Source organism: Diorhabda carinulata, chromosome 9 (genome assembly GCF_026250575.1).
Source record: "Diorhabda carinulata isolate Delta chromosome 9, icDioCari1.1, whole genome shotgun sequence".
Taxonomy (NCBI): domain Eukaryota; kingdom Metazoa; phylum Arthropoda; class Insecta; order Coleoptera; family Chrysomelidae; genus Diorhabda; species Diorhabda carinulata.
In genome coordinates this window covers 1,796,740-1,818,688 of record NC_079468.1, presented here as the reverse complement: position 1 = coordinate 1,818,688, position 21,949 = coordinate 1,796,740, and the positions used below count along the sequence as shown (strand labels likewise).

The 21,949-nt window shown below is 29.0% G+C and overlaps 1 protein-coding gene across 1 annotated transcript in view; it reads right to left on the bottom strand.

Moving 5' to 3' along the window:
- The window catches only part of LOC130898221 (monocarboxylate transporter 12-like), an 85,067-nt gene extending 63,392 nt beyond the window's left edge, over positions 1 to 21,675 (bottom strand). Inside the window, exons 1-3 of the mRNA XM_057807332.1 lie at positions 21,538 to 21,675; positions 9,809 to 10,088; positions 9,570 to 9,744 (exon numbers count right to left, since the gene is read on the bottom strand). Of these exons, the coding sequence (XP_057663315.1) occupies positions 9,570 to 9,744; positions 9,809 to 9,898 (265 nt within the window). The 5' untranslated portion in view covers positions 9,899 to 10,088; positions 21,538 to 21,675. The remainder of the gene's footprint in view (positions 1 to 9,569; positions 9,745 to 9,808; positions 10,089 to 21,537) is intronic.
- Positions 21,676 to 21,949: the final 274 nt, after the last annotated feature.

Genomic DNA, 21,949 nt, shown 5'->3' with positions numbered 1-21,949 from the left:
AGAAAGGATTCCGACTGAGGCCAATGACCAAATAAACATCGATTCTTTTTAAAGATTTACAGCTCCCTTGAAGGACTATCAAGATGCAAACTATAGGGCTTTTTGTATTACAAACGAGTCGAGCATAGACGAACTCAACAATGGCTGGTGTCGCGCGAAATTATATTGTTTCGTAGTTGTTAGACCGTTCTGAAGGAATAATTTTGCATTTAAATGTCTTCGTCATCTCTGGGACACGTGGTTTAACAAGTCGAAATAACAAACGGGGATTTTATCTACGATAACAATTTATATACACGATAATAAATAAAGAAAAATAAATATATACTGTTGAATTAATACGTATGACGTATGACATCGCCACAAACCACATTTTTATTGATATCACAAATGACAGATGTAAAATTTTGATCTCATTAATTTTGTAATAAAATCGAACAATTTTCATTACTTACTCTTCCCTCATCTAGTAGTTAGTTACTAATAAATTATCAAATTATATTCAAAACATTTTCATTTTATTTTATAACTTAATATCATAAAGTACTAGCATACGACCTTGAACTTTTTAGTCATTTCTATTACCCTCGAGTCTTAATTTTTTATTACTTATAAATATTTTGTAGCATTTTGAGTTTGTATTATAAAACGAATATGTCTTAAATGTACTGTTAACCCAATTCAAACTTAAACAATCATCATTCGGTTATGTAAATTGGAGTGTTATCTCCCAACTATTGGATGTTCGTACTATCAGACAAATCCAATGTTAATAATTATATTCCTAAATACATATTCTAGTGGTTAATCTACCCTAACTTGAAGTACCTAAACGCAATTACTAGTTTTGATAATTGAGAAAATAATAGAAGTTTTGAAATAATTAGAAAATTTAATTAGATTACCAAACCGCACTGTCGGTTTGTAGCCATAACGCAATTCGTTAAAAATACATGTCACTAAATTTAAATGAATATATAAATAATAATTGATAATAGATCGTTATAAATTTAATAGTTTTATAAAGTGAAAAATGTAAAGAAGTGAATAAAAAAGTAAATTCGTATTTATATTACATGTCTATTAATTGGAATAAAAATGGCGGGTATACAATAACATTCTACTAGTAAATAAAGAATGCAATAAATGAATTTGTTACTTCTAAAGATGAATTTAAAAAAACTCTTAAACTATTGAGCGATTTTTTATTTGTTTTTATAATTTTTTCTTTATAAAAAAACAATTTTCCATAATAATAACGAAACATTAACGGCCATGTTGTTACGTCATAAGTAAATATGAACGAAAAGATCGTCTAATTATTTTCAAACAGCTGATCTCGACAGTCGGCCATATTGCATGGAAATATAAGGTTATCAACCTCATTAATTTATTTGGGGTTTTTAAAACGAGAATTAATAAAATCTGAAAGAAATTGAGGAATAATTATACATAATATACAACTCAATTATTTATTATAGTGTTTATATGAATCTGTTATAAACTAACGTTGTTATTTGTCTACAAAATTAGAGTTTAGTGTATAATTCTAGATTTGCAACGTTGCCAGACTTTTTCGTAAGATGTAACTAGGATCTATATTCGTGTTGTCACAAAATCCTTTGTTGGTTCGTTAAATAATTTCCTATTTTAGTTAATTGGAGAAACAAAACTTCTAAATTAATTAAAATTATCTAATAAATATTCTGTAATGGGTTATAAAGGGTATCAATTACAAAACTTTTTGTTATTTAAGAACTAAAATCCTATCCCCGATCTGATTCACTTTCCCAAATCAGCAACTTTAGTTATAAATTCGAGATTCTATTTTATCCTTCGCTGGTTCGTTCAGAAACGAATTTCTTGTTTGAAATCTGTCGACAAGCTGTTTCCGATTTTTTTTTATTGATAGTTTTCTTGACTTCTCTGTCTGTATCATGGAAGGAGCTCGGGTATAGTGAGGGAGCTTCTGGCAATTCCAATATTTGTTTTGTGTGATAAAAAAAAAACAAACAAAAAAGGGATCGGAACAAGCTTTGACAATTACGTGGCAGAAATATTTACTGGAAAAATTTTATAGACAGACAGAAGGTCAATAAACTAATATGCACAAGAAAGTATCGGTAAAATAAGACATTTTCTCATATAATTTCAATGTTCTACACTAAAAAAAAATAAATGATGAAGAGTTATCACTTGGAAGTGTAGTTCATCCTATAGTTGGTGATAAAACTGAAAAATTAATGTTTTTTAGGTTAGGTTAGGTTAGGATTCTCTTCTTTCACGCTTTCTCAAAAAAGTATTAAAATGTTAGTTTTTAAACTTCGGTCTTATCTTGAATGCACCGAAAAAAAAAAATGACAGACATCATTAATTACGAATTTACAAATAAAATTGGAAATTTCTTTGTTACTTAACCCGGTAGCGTATGAATTATCATTTTATTTGTTAAATAACTATTTGTTTCATATCTTTCCAACACGTTCCATACGTAAATAATCGAAAATAACCAATTAATAATAATATATAACTTTTACCGACATCTACAGACTAACCTTCGAAATAAATACAAAGAATTCCTGCAGCTACGCTCAAGTCGATTTCTACATATCACGGGTTGTTCTATACAGTTATCTAGATACGTGACGCGCTTGGTACTTATAAGATCCCAATAGATGGCGCAACGTTTAGTAAAGTATATGCTACAAATATTTGAAATAATATCAGTATTAGAATATAGTATTGAAAAATAGTTAAAAAGACGTTAAAATATATTATAAAATTACGTATTTTAGTTCAGTTCTACGATTTTTTATTTCAAAATTAATGAGATAGAACTTGAAGTTTTGTAATATATTTATGTTGTGATTATTGCATAGAGTTAATATTAAAGATAGAGAGGGCAAATATGGAGGCATTTTTCAAATGCTAATAGAAAGAGAAAGAACATTTATATATTATTATCTATCACTTCTTTCTATATTTCTGATTGGATCACCATGACGTCAAGTTTCGTGTGATGGAAATGACAAAGGCGTAGATGCTCTTTCTCTCTTCTACTCAAATGCCTGTGTCTCTAACTTTAATATTAACTCTTTGGATTATTCTCATACTTATGCAAAATTTTATTTAATTAATGATTAAATCTGCATGTTTTTCGCTTAGTTGTCATTTCTAACGGACAAATAAATAGTATTTGTAAATTTGCACATAACGATTAATCTGGCGTGTGATAACGTTAATTTAAAAGCCTAATAAATAACAATTTCAGATATATAGGTTAATTGTAGACATGTTGGATTTTATTTATTTCTTCGAATTAATCCAGTTTACTCTATAATGTTGGTATAAATTCAATACGGAAGTCGTTATACAAGGTGTTTTAAAATATTTTATAAATACTTTGTGGACATTATTTCCCATTTTAAGGATAAGTGACTAATTTTGTTTCGTGTTGCAAGTAATGGCGGTTTGAATCATACATACAACTATTTTTGCGCAATAGAGATTTATACAGGGTTGTATATAACAACTTAGAATGACGTAAGGAACATTGAAAATGAGGTTCTATGTATTCTATGCTCTTTTTTTGTAATAAATATTTATACAGGGTGGGAAACTAATATTCAAGTGTACAAAACAACTTTCAATGACGTATGGAACATAAAAAATTGAGTTTCTATGTTTTATAAGCTGTTTTTCTGATATGGAGATTTATACAGGGTGGTATATAGATATTTACAGGTACATAACAAACTTTTAATGACGTAACTACAATCAAAAAATGGATTTCTATGTATTCTATGCTCTTTTTTTGTAATAAACATTTATACAGGGTGGGAAACTAATAATCAAGTGTACAAAACAACTTTAAATGACGTATGGTGCATAAAAAATTGAGTTTCTATATATTTTAAGCTGTTTTTATGATAGGAAGATTTATACAGGGTGGTATATAGATATTTCGGGTGCATAACAAACTTTTAATGACGTATGGAACATAAAAAATTGAGTTTCTATGTATTTTAAGCTGTTTTTATGATAGGGGGATTTATACAGGGTGGTATATAGATATTTGCGGGTACATAACAAACTTTGAATGACGTAACGACAATCAAAAAATGAATTTCTATGTATTCTATGCTCTTTTTTTGTAATAAACATTTATACAGGGTGGGAAACTAATAATCAAGTGTACGAAACAACTTTTAATGACGTAACGAGCATCAAAAAATGAATTTCTATGAATTTTAAGCTCTTTTTGCGATAGGGAGATTTAGACAGGGTGGTATATAGATATTTACGAGTACATAATAAAGTTTTTATTTATACAGGGTGGTAAATTAATATTCAAGTGTACATTATAACTTCTACTGACTCAAGTAGTATGAAAAAATTAGTTTCTACGTATTGTATGGTCTTAATCTTTATTTATTTTTGAAAACACGTTGGCCAACAACCCGATTAAGTATTTTTGCATGTCGAGCAAGATGGAAGTAGATAAGAAAGGTCCAACTTGACGAATGGACCACTTGAGCGTGTTTCGTGCCTCCCAGATAAAAACAGTCGGACTTTCAGATAACCTTCCGCCATTTTTTCCGTCTGATTTATACGATTTTGTGCGACTCTCCTAATTGGTTTACTCTTTCTAAAATATATGAGTCGAAACTAAAAGTATTTGTTATTTATCGTTATTATATAACAGATAAACGACGCACTCGTATACAGGGTGAACTCCCTAACGTACGGCAAACTTATCAAGTTAGTTATTAATTATTTTCTTCAACTTTTCACTTCTTACAAGTGTTTGTATGTTTTTCTTCATGATTTATCGTACGAAAAGTTGACGTTTCGAACTATTTCCATCTTTTTTTCTTTATTATTCCATTGAATCGTATAAATTTTCGTATCCGCCTCGTATTTTCTATTGTCGAAACCGTAGTACGGTATAACGAGTGTTTTTGTTTGATTCGAGATCTTGTTTGTTTTCATACTTCTTTTTATCGTTATTATTTCAATGTTATTGTACGTATTTTCTATATAGAACTCAGCGAAACATTATAACTGACAGCATAGGTTAAGATTAATTGATCACTAGTAGTTATTAGTGCCATTTATGGTAATCTATTGTTTGAGAACTCGGTATAACCATAAGCAATCGTAAAATAATAATTTTATCATCAAAAAATACGTTAAACAAACAATATAAACAATATTTATTCATAATATGAAATTGAAGTAAGCTTGGCAACAGCGCAAATTTACTTCTCGTCTGACCGACACGAGATATTTATAATTTTATTTACCATAAAGCCATATCGTATTTAACAATAGAAAGATAGTTATAAACGAAATCAATTTCGAAATTTTTAGTTGATCTCCACAACGACATCGTTATTAAAAGTGTACCATCGAAATAATTATTTAAATGCAAAAAGGTTTTGAGATAACACAATTTACAAGTACCTAACCTCACTTTAATTCTGACAGTAAAAAAAAATTCACGAGTCAGTTAACCGGAATCGGTGTTTCATTTCATATTATTGCCAACAGTAAAAAAATTAAACATTTTGCACTAGTTTGGTAAATTCGAATCACCAGGGACGGCTTCCGGAAACTTTTTGAGGTATATTCATTAGAAAACGCCTCGTAACTGGTTTTTATTTCAACTACTATGAATATTTAATTTTTTTCTCCTCTAATTATTGATTTAACGAGCTTTCAAGTTCAAAGCATCTCTACTTTAACAGCTGATTGATCTGTCATTGAAAAAAAAATTGGTATTGGTTTAAAAAGTATGAACTTATATAGTAAAGAATATAAAGAGGAACGGCGGGTTTGGTTATCATCAATTCTCAACTTGAATTGATTGAGGTTCGATTAAAAATTAGATAATTAATAGTCGGTAAAAATCATCGGCGAGTTAGTCTTCAAGAGTTTTTTAAATAACCAGTGGCGGAGCGAAAACAATTATCCGCAATATTAACAAACTTATTTCAATTGTTTATTTCTTTTTTAATTCAAAAACAATGAAAGCATACAATAATTCCCTACATCTATTGACAAGTGACAAATGACGTCTATTCTCTTCTTTCTTTAAATCTTAATTTTTGTATCCAACTGTTGAAAATTCGTTTAGAAACATATATACAAGTGAAATTATTAATAAAGCGTTAAAAAAAGGATCCCTACATTTATTCATCATGTATATTTCTTAGCTAAACCAATCACACTATATATTACGAGTCCTCCATGGTAGGCAACCATTTTAACATCTCTGTAAGATATAAACATACAGTCACAATTTGTTTAAGAAATTATGACCTTATTTATACTAAATACAACATGATTCATCAATTTTTATAAAAATAACTAGATTATACTGGATATTATTAATATAAAATACTAATTATTTTATTTTATCGCAAAAAAAATATGTCAAAATAACTTTATATTTAGTTCGATTTGAGTTGAGCTTGGCAACAACGTAAATTTACTTCTCAGTAGACGTGGAGATAGTATGAGTCGTGTTTTTTCAAACAAATCAGATAAATAATTGATGATAGGCAACCATTCTAACATCTTTGTAAGATATAAACATACAGTCACAATTTGTTCAAGAAATTATGACCTTATTTATACTAAATACGGCATGATTCATCAATTTTTATAAAAATAACGAGATTGTACTGGATATTATTGATATAAAATTATTTAATTAATAATTATTTTATTTTATCGCAAAAAAAATATGTCAAACTAACTTTATATTTAGTTAGATTTGAGTTGAGCTTGGCAACAACGTAAATTTACTTCTGAGTAGGCGTGGAGATAATATGAGTCGTGTTTTTTCGAACAGTTCAGATAAATAATTGGTTGTGGACTTTTTCTATAAAATATAATCTATTTTAGAAAAATAAAATAAAACAGAAACGTTATTTAGAACCACGCTAATGCTCGTTACCATTGATTTCTATCGCTTGTCTAAATAATTTTATTACCGCGTTCCCTGTGTTGGGTATCTATGAATCATACCACAACCTACTGGGTAGGCAACAAGCAACGCAGCCACGTATCACATCAAAATATTCTGCACATGAAACAATAAACTTGGCAACCACACAAATTCACTTCTAAACACACATAAAGAAGATATATATTTTTTATTTTATTTCTTATATACTTTTTAACGATAAAAAAATTTAAATAGATTCTCTATTTCTATAGTATTAAATAAATTTTATATTGTTTTATTTATCATTCATAAACAATTTCAAAATCTAATACTTTCACAAACGACAAATGACAGTCATCGTCTTCTTTTTTTTAAACTCACTTGTTCTTAATTTTTTAGCCAACTGTTAAAGTCAGTTACAAACTTGCAGATTCAAGTAATGAAAACTTTATTTAAAAAAGATTCGTGAATTTATATATCACGATTTTTCTAATATAAATGAAACACACTTTATATTTTAAAGTATATTACGAAATCTGCTTGGCTGGCAACCATTCAATCATCTGTGTTATAACTATACAGTCACAATTTTGTTAAGAAATTATGACCTTATTTATATTCAATACGGCATGATTCATCGATTTAAAAAAACAATAACTTGATTAAACTGGATATTATTGGTATAAAATATTAATTACTATATTTTATCACCAAAAAATATGTCAAACTAACTTAATATGGAATTTTTAGTTCGATTTCAGTTGAGCTTGTTAACAATTTGAATTTACTTCTCAGCAGACAACGAGAGATATGTAACAATTGGAAAATAAGCTTGGCAACCACGCATATTAACTTCTAAACACATATATACAAAAGATATATATTTTTTATTTTATTTCTAATAAAGCGACATTGAGTGAACGATAAAAATGTTTTAAATAGATTCTCTATTTCTATGATATTAAATATTTTATTATTTTATTTATAATACAACATCCAATCTTTCATAAACGACAAATGACAGTCATTCTCTTCTTTTTTTTAAACTCACTCGTTCTTAATTTAAAAGTCAGTTGTATACAGGTGAAACTAATGAAAACTTATTAAAAAATTTTCGAAAATATATATTCATTCCTAATCTAAATGAAACACACTGTATATGTTTAAAATGTATTTCGAAATCTGCTTGGCTGGCAACCATTTAATCATCTGTGCTATAACCATATAGTCACAATTTGCCTACTAAATTATGACCTTATTTATATTCAATAATGCCATGATTCATCGATAATAGTAAAAAACGCGTCATCTGTTGGTGAAAATGATAAAACGTCTGCATTATATAAAGTTATGTGGTTCTGAAATTGTCACGGAATTTACCGCATTGTACGATAATTTACTGAAAATACACAATGAAACTGTCACTAACAGACAAATTCGTCTGGTCGTCGCCCAGACTCATTTTCGCAGACATTTTTTGATTCGACTATTAATATGTAGTCACAAATATCTAGATTAGATTGAAAGTTTATATTTCGTATTGATTTAATAATAAAACAATTTGATTTATCAGAAAGTCATATTTGTAATATTTAATATCATTTTACATAAAATCTTTTAAATAAATATTTGACAGTGACAGTTAAAAAAATAGGTTAAGTGTGTAGGGGAAAGAAAAAAATAATTTCGTTGTTTTTGGGAATTAAAGAATTAAAAACAAAATGGAGGTGGTATATATAGAAATATAGAATGGGACTTTATTATACGAAACATTTAAATTTAGAATGTTTTAAGGTTAAGACCGTGTGTTAAGTTGAATCAATTGGACAGTGGCGTGCTGATTTATAGGGATAGGGATATAAAAATAATGTTATATAAATATGAACGTAAATTGGAGAATGTATACGAGGGGATTTAAATAAAAAAAAAACGATATCAGTGTTGCAAATAGAGTATCGAAAAGTTATAAACTAAAATTGTTTAATATAATTTGTTTCGAGAGAAAATTGAATTATGCGTTTTGCATTAGGGACATAATATTATTCCGCGAGATGTTTTCCGAAACTTCGACGAATATAAGAAAAGTTTTCAATGCGAAAAAGATTTACAAGATGTCGAAAACTGTTTCGGAAAACGAAAACTTTCGATATTAGATTTGATCTATCAGATATTTTTTTATGGTAAAAATAAATCGAATTTGGATTGACGTTAAAGGAAATCGCACTAAAATTAATATTTACGAGGGTCGTTACTTAAGTTTTGTCACACGGCAACGCTGATTTGAATATGTCAAACGTGACAATTGACATTTTAATCATTAATATTCGTCATTTGAAAATTCCTACTCAAATTATGTCCTAAATGATTATTTAGAACGTGTAGAAACCGGGTTTCATTTATATACGTTCTAACCTCCATTTTATAGTATATAAAAGACAAAATGGAGTCGATACCAATCGATTTAATACCTTCAATATTCATTATAGAGTTTAAACCATAGAAATATGTCAAAATGGTGCGTCGATTAGCTTAAAATCTAACAAACAAAACATGAAATTAACCAGCTACGTAATTTAAAGTACATTTAAAAAACAAAACAAAATTAGTTTCTTACCTGCAGGATAAACGGGATTAACGTGAAATTTGAAAGCAGCCGGAGCTACTAGTTGAGAACAGGACAACTGCACTCCATGATTTATGACGTGGACTAGTACTGCGCACGCAGTTACTACCCACCCCCACCCTCCTTCGGGGTAGTAATGGCGGCAGACGAACCTCCTGGCTTGGATCTATGGAGAAATCGATTTATGACCGTCGCCGAACGGGAAATCGATCACATTTTGCGAAACTTACTTGCGTTTTGGTTGCAATATTCCTAGCATCATCGGCGGGTGCGGCACCGGAAAGTAGAGGCCAGCTTTGAGCTCGCGATAAAGAAGACATAGTCGTCTTTTGGCCCTCATCTGCGATTCCAAATTATTTCCAAAGAAAAAAACGTCGGGGCTTCATTTCTTTTTTCGCGCAAAACCGAATTTGTCGAAGGGTAATTTTCCGTTATTTCTATCAACATTTTCATTCTATTTTCCGAATACGAACAAAAAAAAAGTCAACTACAACACCATCACAGTAGTTTCTGGACAAAAGTCGCCAGTTATTGGACAAAAGTCACGCGGGAACCACCAGATGGTGTCCCCGAAGGAAGAAAGCGAAAACAAGGAAACGGCTGGACAGATTTGGGCGCCTCGCCTGTCCCAATGGGTTTTCCCACCTTTTAATCTTGAATCTAACACAATTCGAAACCAAGAAAATGAAGTACAGCTCGAATAACCTCAAAAATCTCGAACAACTGGACCAGGATTGATTGCTTCACCGGAGAAGACTTCTGCGCAAAATAACCGCTTGGAAAACACGCTACATACAAACTCAGACTTGACATTCACCATATTACCTATAAAAACCAAAGAGACTTGTACCAAAAGCCCTGAAAGCCACTCCAGCGGATTCCCCCGCTACGTTGGGCTCGAAAAATCCACCATATAGACCAGACCCGATCGTGGTGTGGTCGAAAATGTTGCCGGTACGTCTCCGAACGGTTGGTTTACAAAATAAATGGATTAAAGACACTTGGCACGAAAAAAACCATTCACTGACCTCAAAAGGTCCAAGTTTTCCAGAGGTTATTGACATTTGGTGACTCTGGGTTCTATATGTCGAGTACCGGAACTCGTTTAAAGCAAAGTGATATCGATCCGCGGCCGTTGATGATCCGAAACAGCGTTTGGTCGTGTTAAAACTGCACTAAAATTACTCACTTACACGTTACACTTAATTATCTTCACTATTCGTTCATTTTTAGTCGCTTTGAAGCTTATACAGCAGCCCAGTAACCGTCCGCAAAGCTTCGCTTATTCCGACCGATGGGCGTGGACAATAATCGAGAAACAACGCAAAGTTTCCGTGAAATACTAAATAATTCGGCTATTCGACCAGAGATGGCGTATTTATAGAAGGGACAAATTCTATTCGTAAGTTATTAAACGACTCCAAGTTACCAAGAAGTTGAAGACAACGAATACGATTCGAAATAAAAGAAGAATGATGAAGAACGTCAGGATGTGTCATAATTGTAGTTCGTTATTTCGACAGGTTTCTACAAATTGAGATATTGCGAGACTTGAATACGAATTTGACTGGACTATTGAATTTGTTTTAATTTATGAGTATTTCTACAAACGCATGTTTCTACCATTAATCTAATGGTTTATTGTAGATAATTTATGCTGAATTTCATTAATTGTAATATAGTAAGTTGATTATTTCGCAAAAATAGATTCACACCCATATGAATGCCATAAATTTAACACTAGTTACTGTCCAATAATATAGAGATTTAAATTAACCTCCATTTTGTTTATTTTAACATAGATTTGAGGATATTTTAGTTAAAGAATAAAGAAAAACATTCAAAATATCTCAAAAAAAAGTTTAAACAAAATATTTCCTTTATTTACTGCAAAACAAAAAAACTGGCAACAACGTAATTACCATCATAATATCCACTATATTAATTTAACTAATATCACATTACATGATATTGAATAAAAAATAAAATCAAAATTATATACGTGATTTACAAAATATTTAAACTACAATTTACGTAAACCCATTTTTACTATTGAATAAATATATTCCAAAAAAAGCTACGCGAGTATTTGCATCTAGTTAACCTATAAACAACGATATACAAGCGAGAATCTGACTCGAAATGTATCAAAATGTTTCTAAAAATCAAATCAACGTCGTTCATATTCAGATTCCTCACACTTATTAAAATATAATAAATAATATACAAAAGATTGTTTGTACACTAACCTTAGTTTACTAATTCACTCAAATCTTGTTGTTTACCCATAAGTAAAACTAAGTTACTATATTATTAACTAAAATATAATTTTTGCTCGTTAAATTTATTACTTATAAATGGATGGGTGTATAAATTACGTAATGTTTTATTAAGTAAACAAGACACAACGTTTTTTTCAATTACAATTTGTAACATGACAATAGCTTCTTCTTTTTTATTTATCCCTATTACCAAGGGACTTAACCGTCTTCAAACGACCCATGTGACTTGTTTGAAAAAAATTATGTAAAAGTCCACGTTCATTAGGAAAGCTTTTGCTAGTTTCAGGAAGATGGCATAACTTAATTTAAACTAAAAAAGGAGTTTCAAATAGGCCGCTAGAATCTTACGGGGTAATGTATACGCCGTAACTACAAAATAATACTGTTGTTTGAATTGATTTTATTGATCGTCTTCTTTAATTGTGTTTTTATCTTTGTGTTTCTTAGGTTATGTACGTCGACTTCAGACCACTTGGAATAAGTAGAATAACGGTTGTTTTATATATATTTCTACCTACATGATGCATATTCATATACAGGGTGGTTATAAAAAAATATCTATGCTAGATACGATTGTATTTGGAGCATATTATGGGATTAATCGGACGCGTCTATTATTTATTCGAGGGGTGTCCGTTGTCAATGTTGACGTGTATCTGTCAATAGTTCAGGTTCGGACTTGTTCTAAAGGTTTATAATCTCGGTTATTTAATAGATAAAATGACTGGACTATTTGATGTTAAGGCTTTTTTGAGGCTTAAAAACAGCTGACTAATGACTTATTTCATTTTTTGTCTTCATTCTCGATTAATATCGTTAATTTCGATTTATATATATATATATATATATATATATATATATATATATATATATATATATATATATATATATATATATATATATATATATATATATACATCAATGATTAAAACATAAATCGTCTATCTTTGTTCATATACTTTTTAAGGGTATCCTCTATAAATGGAAGGTAGCTCCTCAATTTCAGACCACATATATTTGAATTATTACATTTCGCCAGTAGTCAGAGACGGACTCGCCAATTAGTTTGAATAAAAAATTGACTAAAATGACTTATTAAACATAAACGAAACATTTGGCATGTACTTCAGCAGTAATACTTCAATTTACTGACGACTCTTTATCTCAAAGTATACAGTGGTTTTAGAAAGTATGTTCAACTATTATTAATATTTTATTACGTGAATTTATATATTGTATATTATTTTTTTAGTCTAAATTTTGTTATTCAGAAGAAAAATAAGATTATTTCAATATATTCTATAATTCTAATATAAGTAGATAAAAGATGGCGTTATACCCGTTGTTTCTATCTAGTCCTGCCCTGGATAAGTTCGCGATATTGTCATTAATATTAATTCTATAGACGGCAGAAATCAGATACATGGGAAAATATTAATTTTTTTCTGTAATTTGAGAGAATTGCGTATGGAAATTTGTTATAATCCCCAAAATGGTTGAAAAATATTAAATTTATTCACTACAAAACCTAGACAATACAAAAATTGGAAAGAGAAATTATGAAAAGAGAAAAATTAAGAAGAATAAAACATATAGGGTGGAAAATATTTCGCTAATATTTAAACGAAATAGTTTGGTTAGAATCGAGCGATGAATCGCTTTTATGGCGATCAGTGTATATCAAAACTGTCACGTTTAATTTATATTTCATTTTCTAAATTGAAAACACGTGAAATATTAATAATAGAATTTTACTTCTTGAGAAAAATTTTTGAGGTTAGGAGCAATTTTATAGCGTCATGATTTTTCTAAAATTTACACCATTAATTTTTATTACCACGACCACCATCCAAAATTAAAAACTAAACACAACTTCTCGATGAACTTTTCTCGGAAACGTTATTAGGTCAAAACTGAATTCATTTTTTATTATAAAACTAAAACAATTCATTATTTAGAATTAAAACAATAAAACTAAATATATTTTACACATCTCATGATCTATACTGCCTGGAATTGACTAGTAACAATAATTTAAATATCTTTGTCTCTCACCCATTATCACGTGACTGAAAACTGACCGAGAAAAAAAAGCGTAGGGGAGATGAGGAAATTTTTAAACATGAGATTTGAATAATTTAATCTGAACCATCTATTGATGTTAATTTTAGTCAAAACTAGTAAAAGTACTGTCGAAAGTCGTTAGGGGAATGATTTTTTTTGTAGTGCACGTGTATTATACTACAAAAATTGCAATTTCGCTTTTGGTAATGTTGAATTTGAATCTGCATATTTTAAGCGTGGGTTTTGAAACAATTATTTAATAATATATTGATTTAAATGTTTAATAAAAATACTAGATTACATTATTGATGATAAACCGTTATATGGGGAGACATAGACTGTTCTGAAGAGGCATGGGGCGTTTCACTTTCTACATTTCATAATCTTCAACAATTTTATGGGGTATATGTGGGAACAAAACTTCTGCATTAGTTTTTAGTTTTTCCACTAGCAAATATATATTGTTTTAACTATTAAATCAGCACGTCAATTGGTATTTTGTACAACCAACCAAAAGAATTCCAAGTAACGCCAAAATACAACATTTATAGAAAGTAAATATACCAAAATGACGCAATAGAACCTGAAGAAAGTGATGAAAAGTCATTGCATTAGAAGTAGATTATTTTGAAATTAACATTAACAAAAAAGAGTGAAATTTACACCGATATTAGTTATGGACTTTCTTTATATCAAAAACCTTATCGAAAATATATATTACACGAAAATTCACAATATATCTCAATGTTCCATGTAAAATTATAATAATTAAGAGGATTTTATTGATATATATTTAAATAATGGAATGAAATTTATTTTTTTTATAGTAAGATTTTTTCCCTGATCTCCCCTACTTGTTGTAACCAAGTTACCAGTATCACCAATATGTCTGCCCATAATTTTTTACGAGATCTTTATACAGATTATATTTATCAAGGTAGTTGTAACTAATGAAGATCGATTCTTTGATAGTGACAAGTTTGTTTACTAGAAACAAGAATTTTTATGTAACTAAACTTAGAAATGTCAAAATATTTTGTAATTCTAATTTTCCATCGATATATAAATAAAAAAGGCGCCATTTAATTATTTGACGTTTCTCTCTTCATTACTTTGCGACGTTGCCAAGATTATTTGTGACTATCAGTATATTAAATTTGTTTTTACTAAAAAGTCCGTTCTTTATTTATCCAATTTATAAGATTTGTTTACAAATATATGTTACGTTTTGTTATTGCAAATTTGATTGGACGGTTTCTTAAATGTTTCACATCGAAGATTACTTTAGTTTTCAATCCGTTGTGTTTGTCCCAAATAACAAAACTTCTCGTATACCAACCAACGACATCTAGAACGTTTAGATAAAATGAACTCTCCCGAGTTGACTCGCATCTGTCGCAGATATTTTATAAGAAATTGTGTTGTACAAACTATAAAGGAAACCCTTATGATATTCGGCAACCAACTGAAATATTTGCATTGCTGGATTTCTGAAACAATGACGGAAATAAATGAGTTCGTTTGCTTCGATTTCGTTCAGAATAAAAAGATTATTTTCCCTCAATAGTTTTGTTTATGATCGGCAACATTTTAATTTATACCGGGTGGTAGGAAGTCTTCGACTCCCGCGTTTGCAACGTTGCGAGATTTCAAGTTACGCGAAGGTATGTCGGTTATTTCAGACACTACAAACGTTGCTTATGGCGGTTTAAAGTATCCGGGATTAGATAAAAAATAAACGCCGAGTACATTTTTCTTTTGCAATTAAAGTCATCGCGTTTTCTTATAAAAAATTCTTTGCGGTCTATTTGAATTCTATTACCATAAATATCACGGTAATGTTAGACTTTTGATACAAACAATAGATTGTTTGCAATACTTTTCGTGTTACAGGGCCGGCTCCAATAATATTTTCTCGTAAATTCAGACTTATATTTTTCAAACTATCGATTTAAATTTGGAGATTATGAAAATCTGGATTTTTTAAAAGATTAGCAATGAATAAAAAAATAAAAAAAATGATTTGAAGAAATATTAAAAGAAAATTTAGTAAGTTTTGGCCAACGCCTGATCGACAACGTTACCCAGCATTCTTCGAAGATGTGCAAACAGTTTTTGTAATAATTCGAAGAGATATATTGGACAGGAAAGTCAAAAATCAGTGTTCCAGTTCCAATTCACATCCTGAAAAATAAATAGGACCAAAAAGACGACGGTTATCCTTCAAAATCAATTCTTACATAGTGCAAATACACGTAACTCACCCTGTATACGATTTGAACCTAAAAATTAATACTCAATACACTATTTTCAATTAAAAACGCTAATAAAACTATTTCGAAGTCGATTGAATTAGTAATATGTAATTTATTATGAATAATATGTATGATAATCTCGAATACGGTCCTGGTTGGCACGAACCACGACGAAATTTATAGTGTGTATCGTGTTTTTATGCGATGCAACATATTCTTAGTGAGAACGTGACTGCTTATAACTCTAATGCATTTTTCCGCGATTTGTCAACCCAAAGGGAATAGGCATTAATACAAAGTTTTATCACTTAGGTTTATATAATTATATTTTTCATAAAAAAAAGTTTGAAAATGCTTCAATTTAGAATATAACATATTTATAAATTTTTTGAAGGAAAATTTCCAATCAAATTAACAATATTTCTTTTCTTTATATTGCGCAATATCAACGAGTGCTCGGGATTAACAAAAAGTAGTTTTCACTTTCCATTAAAATCATCTAAAAGAAAATTATTACTCTAAGAGTATAAATATAGGCTTTGTACGACCTTGGATACGAGAAGAATGCAACTTCAATGAGTAATTACCCAAGAAACGAGTTTTTTCTTCAGAAATATAAATATATCAGGTTTAATACTCATAAATCAACGTTTAATGTCACTAACTTTGTTTAAATTTCATAGAAAATGGGTAAATATTTTTATTTTTGGTGGAAACGAAGCGGTCTACGAAAAATAATACCCGTAAACAATATTTAATAGTTGCCATATCTATAAATTAATTATCTATATATTCAAACCGAAAATTATATCGAACCACCTTGTATGACACAGAGCACTAACTGAAGAAAAATTTACATAAATTCAATATTTAATCCACTAATCAGCATTTCCGATAATTTTAATTTAATATTTTAGTTTTGGTGGAATAGAAGCTATCTGCAAAAAATGAATACAGTAATACAATAATGTTTGGCGTAGTTGCCATATCAATAATATATAACCTTCAGTTTCATACCTCGTATTAAAAATACGAAAAAAAAAATTTCTCATACCAGTTATAAACTTGAACATAAGTTCATAATAAACATGTATACCATAAAGGGTGGATTTATCATAAATGACCGAATAGGTATTAGAAAGACGTCCGATATATATCAGCAACCAATAAGTAATGTAATGGCTTCTATATTTGGTAAGACTCGATAACGAATTGTGAGACTTTGTAGGGCAAGAGAAGCTTTTGGTTTATGTAATAGGGATGCTAGAGATTGGATACTTCGTATATAATTCACAATAGTTTATAGCATTTCAGTTATTTGATCGTAAAACGAAATAGAACATTAACATCGGAAAAATTATAAAACTGGCAACGTTGGAAATTTCAATATCAGACATAGTAGAAACGCACGTGTCTTTAAATAGTTTTTTTATTGACAGCTTGATTTCTACGAAATTGTAACCATAGAAATAATAAGAAATTTTTAAATGGTGATATAAGAGTGAATATTTTGAATTTAATATTGGGTGGATTTGAAAAGTAAAATCGTTACATTTCTTAATTTACGTTTGAGGTTAAACTTCTTTTTTTTACAATTCCATTTTTATCGACGTTAATAAAACAAACCTAAATTAACACCATATTACACCAAAGTATGTTTCGATGCAGTTCATAAAAATTCTATCATCGCGTTTCATTTTTATTTTATTACTTTTCAGTAACGCATACTTTCAAAGCAATTTTAATAACGGTAATTGGGATTCTTCTTTTTTAAGTATAAGAATAATATATATTCAACGTTTCCAGTAAATAAAATTTGCGAACACGACGGATCTATTAGGTTATGTTTATTTTGGTTTAAAACCATTTAAATTAATTGAAACTATATATTTTATATTAATGTCAAAACAACGCGTTTAAAATGACAACTGACAGGGTACAAGATTTACGACATACTTGTGGCACATATTGATTCCGTTCAACGAACAGAGTCAAATTTTATTTTCGTCTGCCTATATAGATACCAATTATTTTTAATAATTATTTCAAAATATATTTTCATGTTTAGTGATCAAAGCTTACATTCTAAACATTCATTAAGATTCAACATTTACACCGGGGAAAATAATTTCAATTTACTGGAGGAATTCCTTGGATGTTTGCAATACTTGGCATGCATCTGAAATCAATTATTTATGAAAATCATTTATTAGATGATTTTGTTTTTAATTTGAAACTATGTTAGTGTTTTCATTAATCGAATTCGATGTTAGGCATTAAATATTATATAGAAACAAATATAGAGTATACAAAAATTAACGTCAAATAGTTGAGGTTAAGTTCATAATTTATCGATCACAGTTGACCGTGAATTTCTATATAACTATGTTACTGCGCATGCTTGAAGTAAATTGCAAAGTCGTTTTCAGGTATTTTCTAATAATTTATCATATACAAATAGATTATTTTAGCGTTTTATTGCGAAGTAAGTTTGAGATATTATAATTATTATTATTATAATAAAAAAGGAAAGAATCGATCGAGCGTAATGGATAAAAAAATGGTGTTAACCAACACGAAAATGCCGCAGCGTTGCCAAATCTCTTTAGTGTGAAATAAAGTACAAATACAAATAAAAAGTTTGTTTCACTGAATTGGACTAATAATTACAATTATTTTCTTGGTTTTTCTTGTATTTTACTTTAAATTGTGTAAAATATATACACGTATGATAAAAAGGAATGTATAGGAATCTCTGGAAGACCTTCATAGTAACACATGTTCCCGAGGGATATGAATATATTTATATTATCATCCTTATATCTCGTCCTTAGAGTTACAGTTCTTGTTATTTACTGTTATTGAAACTGGGTAACAAAAATGACTACAAAGGAGACTGTATAATACGAAATTTGTAGTATTTAAAAATATTTTCATAACATAACCTCAGTTTATAGTTGAAATGTCAAATTATGACCGTTTTACTTATCCACGATAGAAGTGAAACGAAAATATATGTAAATATATACCATGTTGTTAATAAAATTATAGTTCAATGGAGTTGCTTCTATTCTGTTAATATCTCTATACACGTTAACTACGTCATAAAATTTTGTATTACATTTTAAAGTTTCCAAAACTGTTTCGAGTATGTTGGTATGCACGGCATTTGTGACCTCGTTTTATAAGTGAAGTTCTGCTGATGTCATTATAGAGGGCGCTCAAAACAATGCTGTGTTTATGAATATATCCAAGGAATTCTTTCAGATACAGTTTAAGAAGTTCGTTAGAGAAATTTTTCTTGTTTTACTTGGATATTTAAAGTAGATTTCAAAGTTTCAACAATTTATGACCGCAGTTGGTCTGATACTATAGCTAAAAACGACTGACTGTCAAATTATATATTTAAACTCAGCTGTAGTTTCCCCAACACATTCAGATCTGTCAGTTTCATGTATAATAATTTATAATGTGACTCGCCCTCGTATATTTCAGATTTTCAAAGCGATTTTTGATAGTAGATTTTTTTTACCAATAATCTAAAATACAAATACCCGTAATTCGAACCATTAAATTTTAACGATAAAACAAAAAGTAGATATTCCTAAATATTAAGTACTTTGTATACGAAGGATCGTCATAACTGAGTGTTGGTTGTCAATTGATCGTAAAATATAGGATTTTATGTTCGGTCTGGTCGGTCAATAATTTTATGTTGAAAGTCTCATCGTGACTAGATGTTTTGAAGTTGAAATTGAAAATTTCAGCTGTAATAAACTCTGTTCTAGTTAAGTTTCCAGATAGATATTTTCATATTTATATACCATGCGAATTTCTATAATATACTGAATAAAATAGATCAAATAATACCGTAAATCTTAAATAATAATGAAACAATATAGCTGGTAAATCTGGCAACGTTGTGTAAGAGCCTTAATCATAAATCATGACGTGACAGTATTTGATTGGTGATTGAATTTCCATGGAGGTTTGCTGTAATCTAACCAATTACATTATTAATTTTTTTCATTATTTTAGTCTATACATAGTTATATTGTTCGCGATGAATCCTGATTTTATGTACCTATTTAAAGAAAATTATATGTACATAATATGTATATTTACATAAAAACAGTAAAAAGCGCGAATGTAGTGATACCAACCGAGTAAAACACGCGAGTGAATTTTGGACTAAATGTGAAACTATTTATATGTAAAAGTAAGTAGTAAAAATTTCGTAATATTAAAATTCGTATCGGTAAATATCATGGAATCCGTTACAATAAATTTTGTTATTAGTTTTATTCATTTTTTGCTTTAGCAAATTTCTAAAATAAAATTAAATAGATCTTATGTCATTTTTGGGGAAACAACATGGCCGGCATCCGCTTTTTTTATTGACGATTATAGAAACTTACCGATAAGTATAGGAAGTGAGGTTATGTTAATACGCAACACGAGCGAAATTGATTCAAATCAAGTAAAGACCGTATATAGTATTAAAATTAATATTAGATTATACAGGGTTTTTCAAAAGTTATAATCATTTTTATAAAGCACTTATTTTAAATAGAGTTATTTACCTATTTTGACATTAATCAAGGTCATATGCAGTGTTTCACGTATCGATTCATGCAATTAAAGCCATTTTGGGATATCTTTATGAAATTCTATTAGGTTATACAGGGTTTTTCAAAAAGTTATAATCATTTTCATAAAATACTTATTTTAAATAGAGTTATTTGCCTATTTTGACATTAATCAAGGTCATATACAGTGTTTCACGTATCGATTCATGCAATTCAAACCCTTTTGGGATATCTTTATGAAATTCTATTAGGTTATACAGGGTTTTTCAAAAGTTATAATCATTTTCAAAAAGCACTTATTTGAAACAAAGTTATTCCCTTATTTTGACATTAATCAAAGTTTGCTGCATAAATTTCTTGTTTATAAATACATTCATTGAAATATTAGTGGATGAAAATTAGAAATTTCACCCTCTTGGAACAGTTTTTATATGTTAAGACAGAATTCGCGGGAACTATAAAATATCGGTTGAAATTATACTGAATAGATTTAATAATAAGCGATGTTGCCATGTTTAACTCTACTTTAGGCAAAGTTAATTTTAATAAATACTCTCTTTTCACTTATTTAAAAATATTGGATAGGGTTAAAATTATTTCAAACCATTATTTATAAATTAGATAATAAAAAAAGATGTGCATCAAGTATTGAATAATATTAAATTCACATTTACATTTTTTAATTATATATATATCACTTAATAGTCATGATTATATTAATTTTATGCGAGAATTAAGTGTTGAAAACCAAAAAAATTACCCTTCTTACATATCCGGTACACGTATCACAATTCAATTCGGTTTAAAAAAAAATAATAAATAAAAAACTATCACGATAGATGCGAAAAACCGCGTGGATGTTGGACTTCCGCTACGTGTTACCGCGGATCTGCTCTCGTCGATTCGTCAGGAATTACTGAAGAGTTTGAGCACTATCTCACGTCATCGTTATGAATTCAGATGCGCCCTGTACAACTATCTTAGCTTGAGCGACAAAAAATTTGGTAACTTGTTCAAAATTTGGTTTTTACGTGTCGAAAAAGTATAAAAAACCATACCCTTTTTATATTTAACAATAGAAAAAAGAATTGTTAGTTAAAATAACGAAAATTTAATTATTAAGATTGATTTGAAAGATAAGGAACATTTTTTTTTCAAATGTACTTATTTTTGGATGAAAT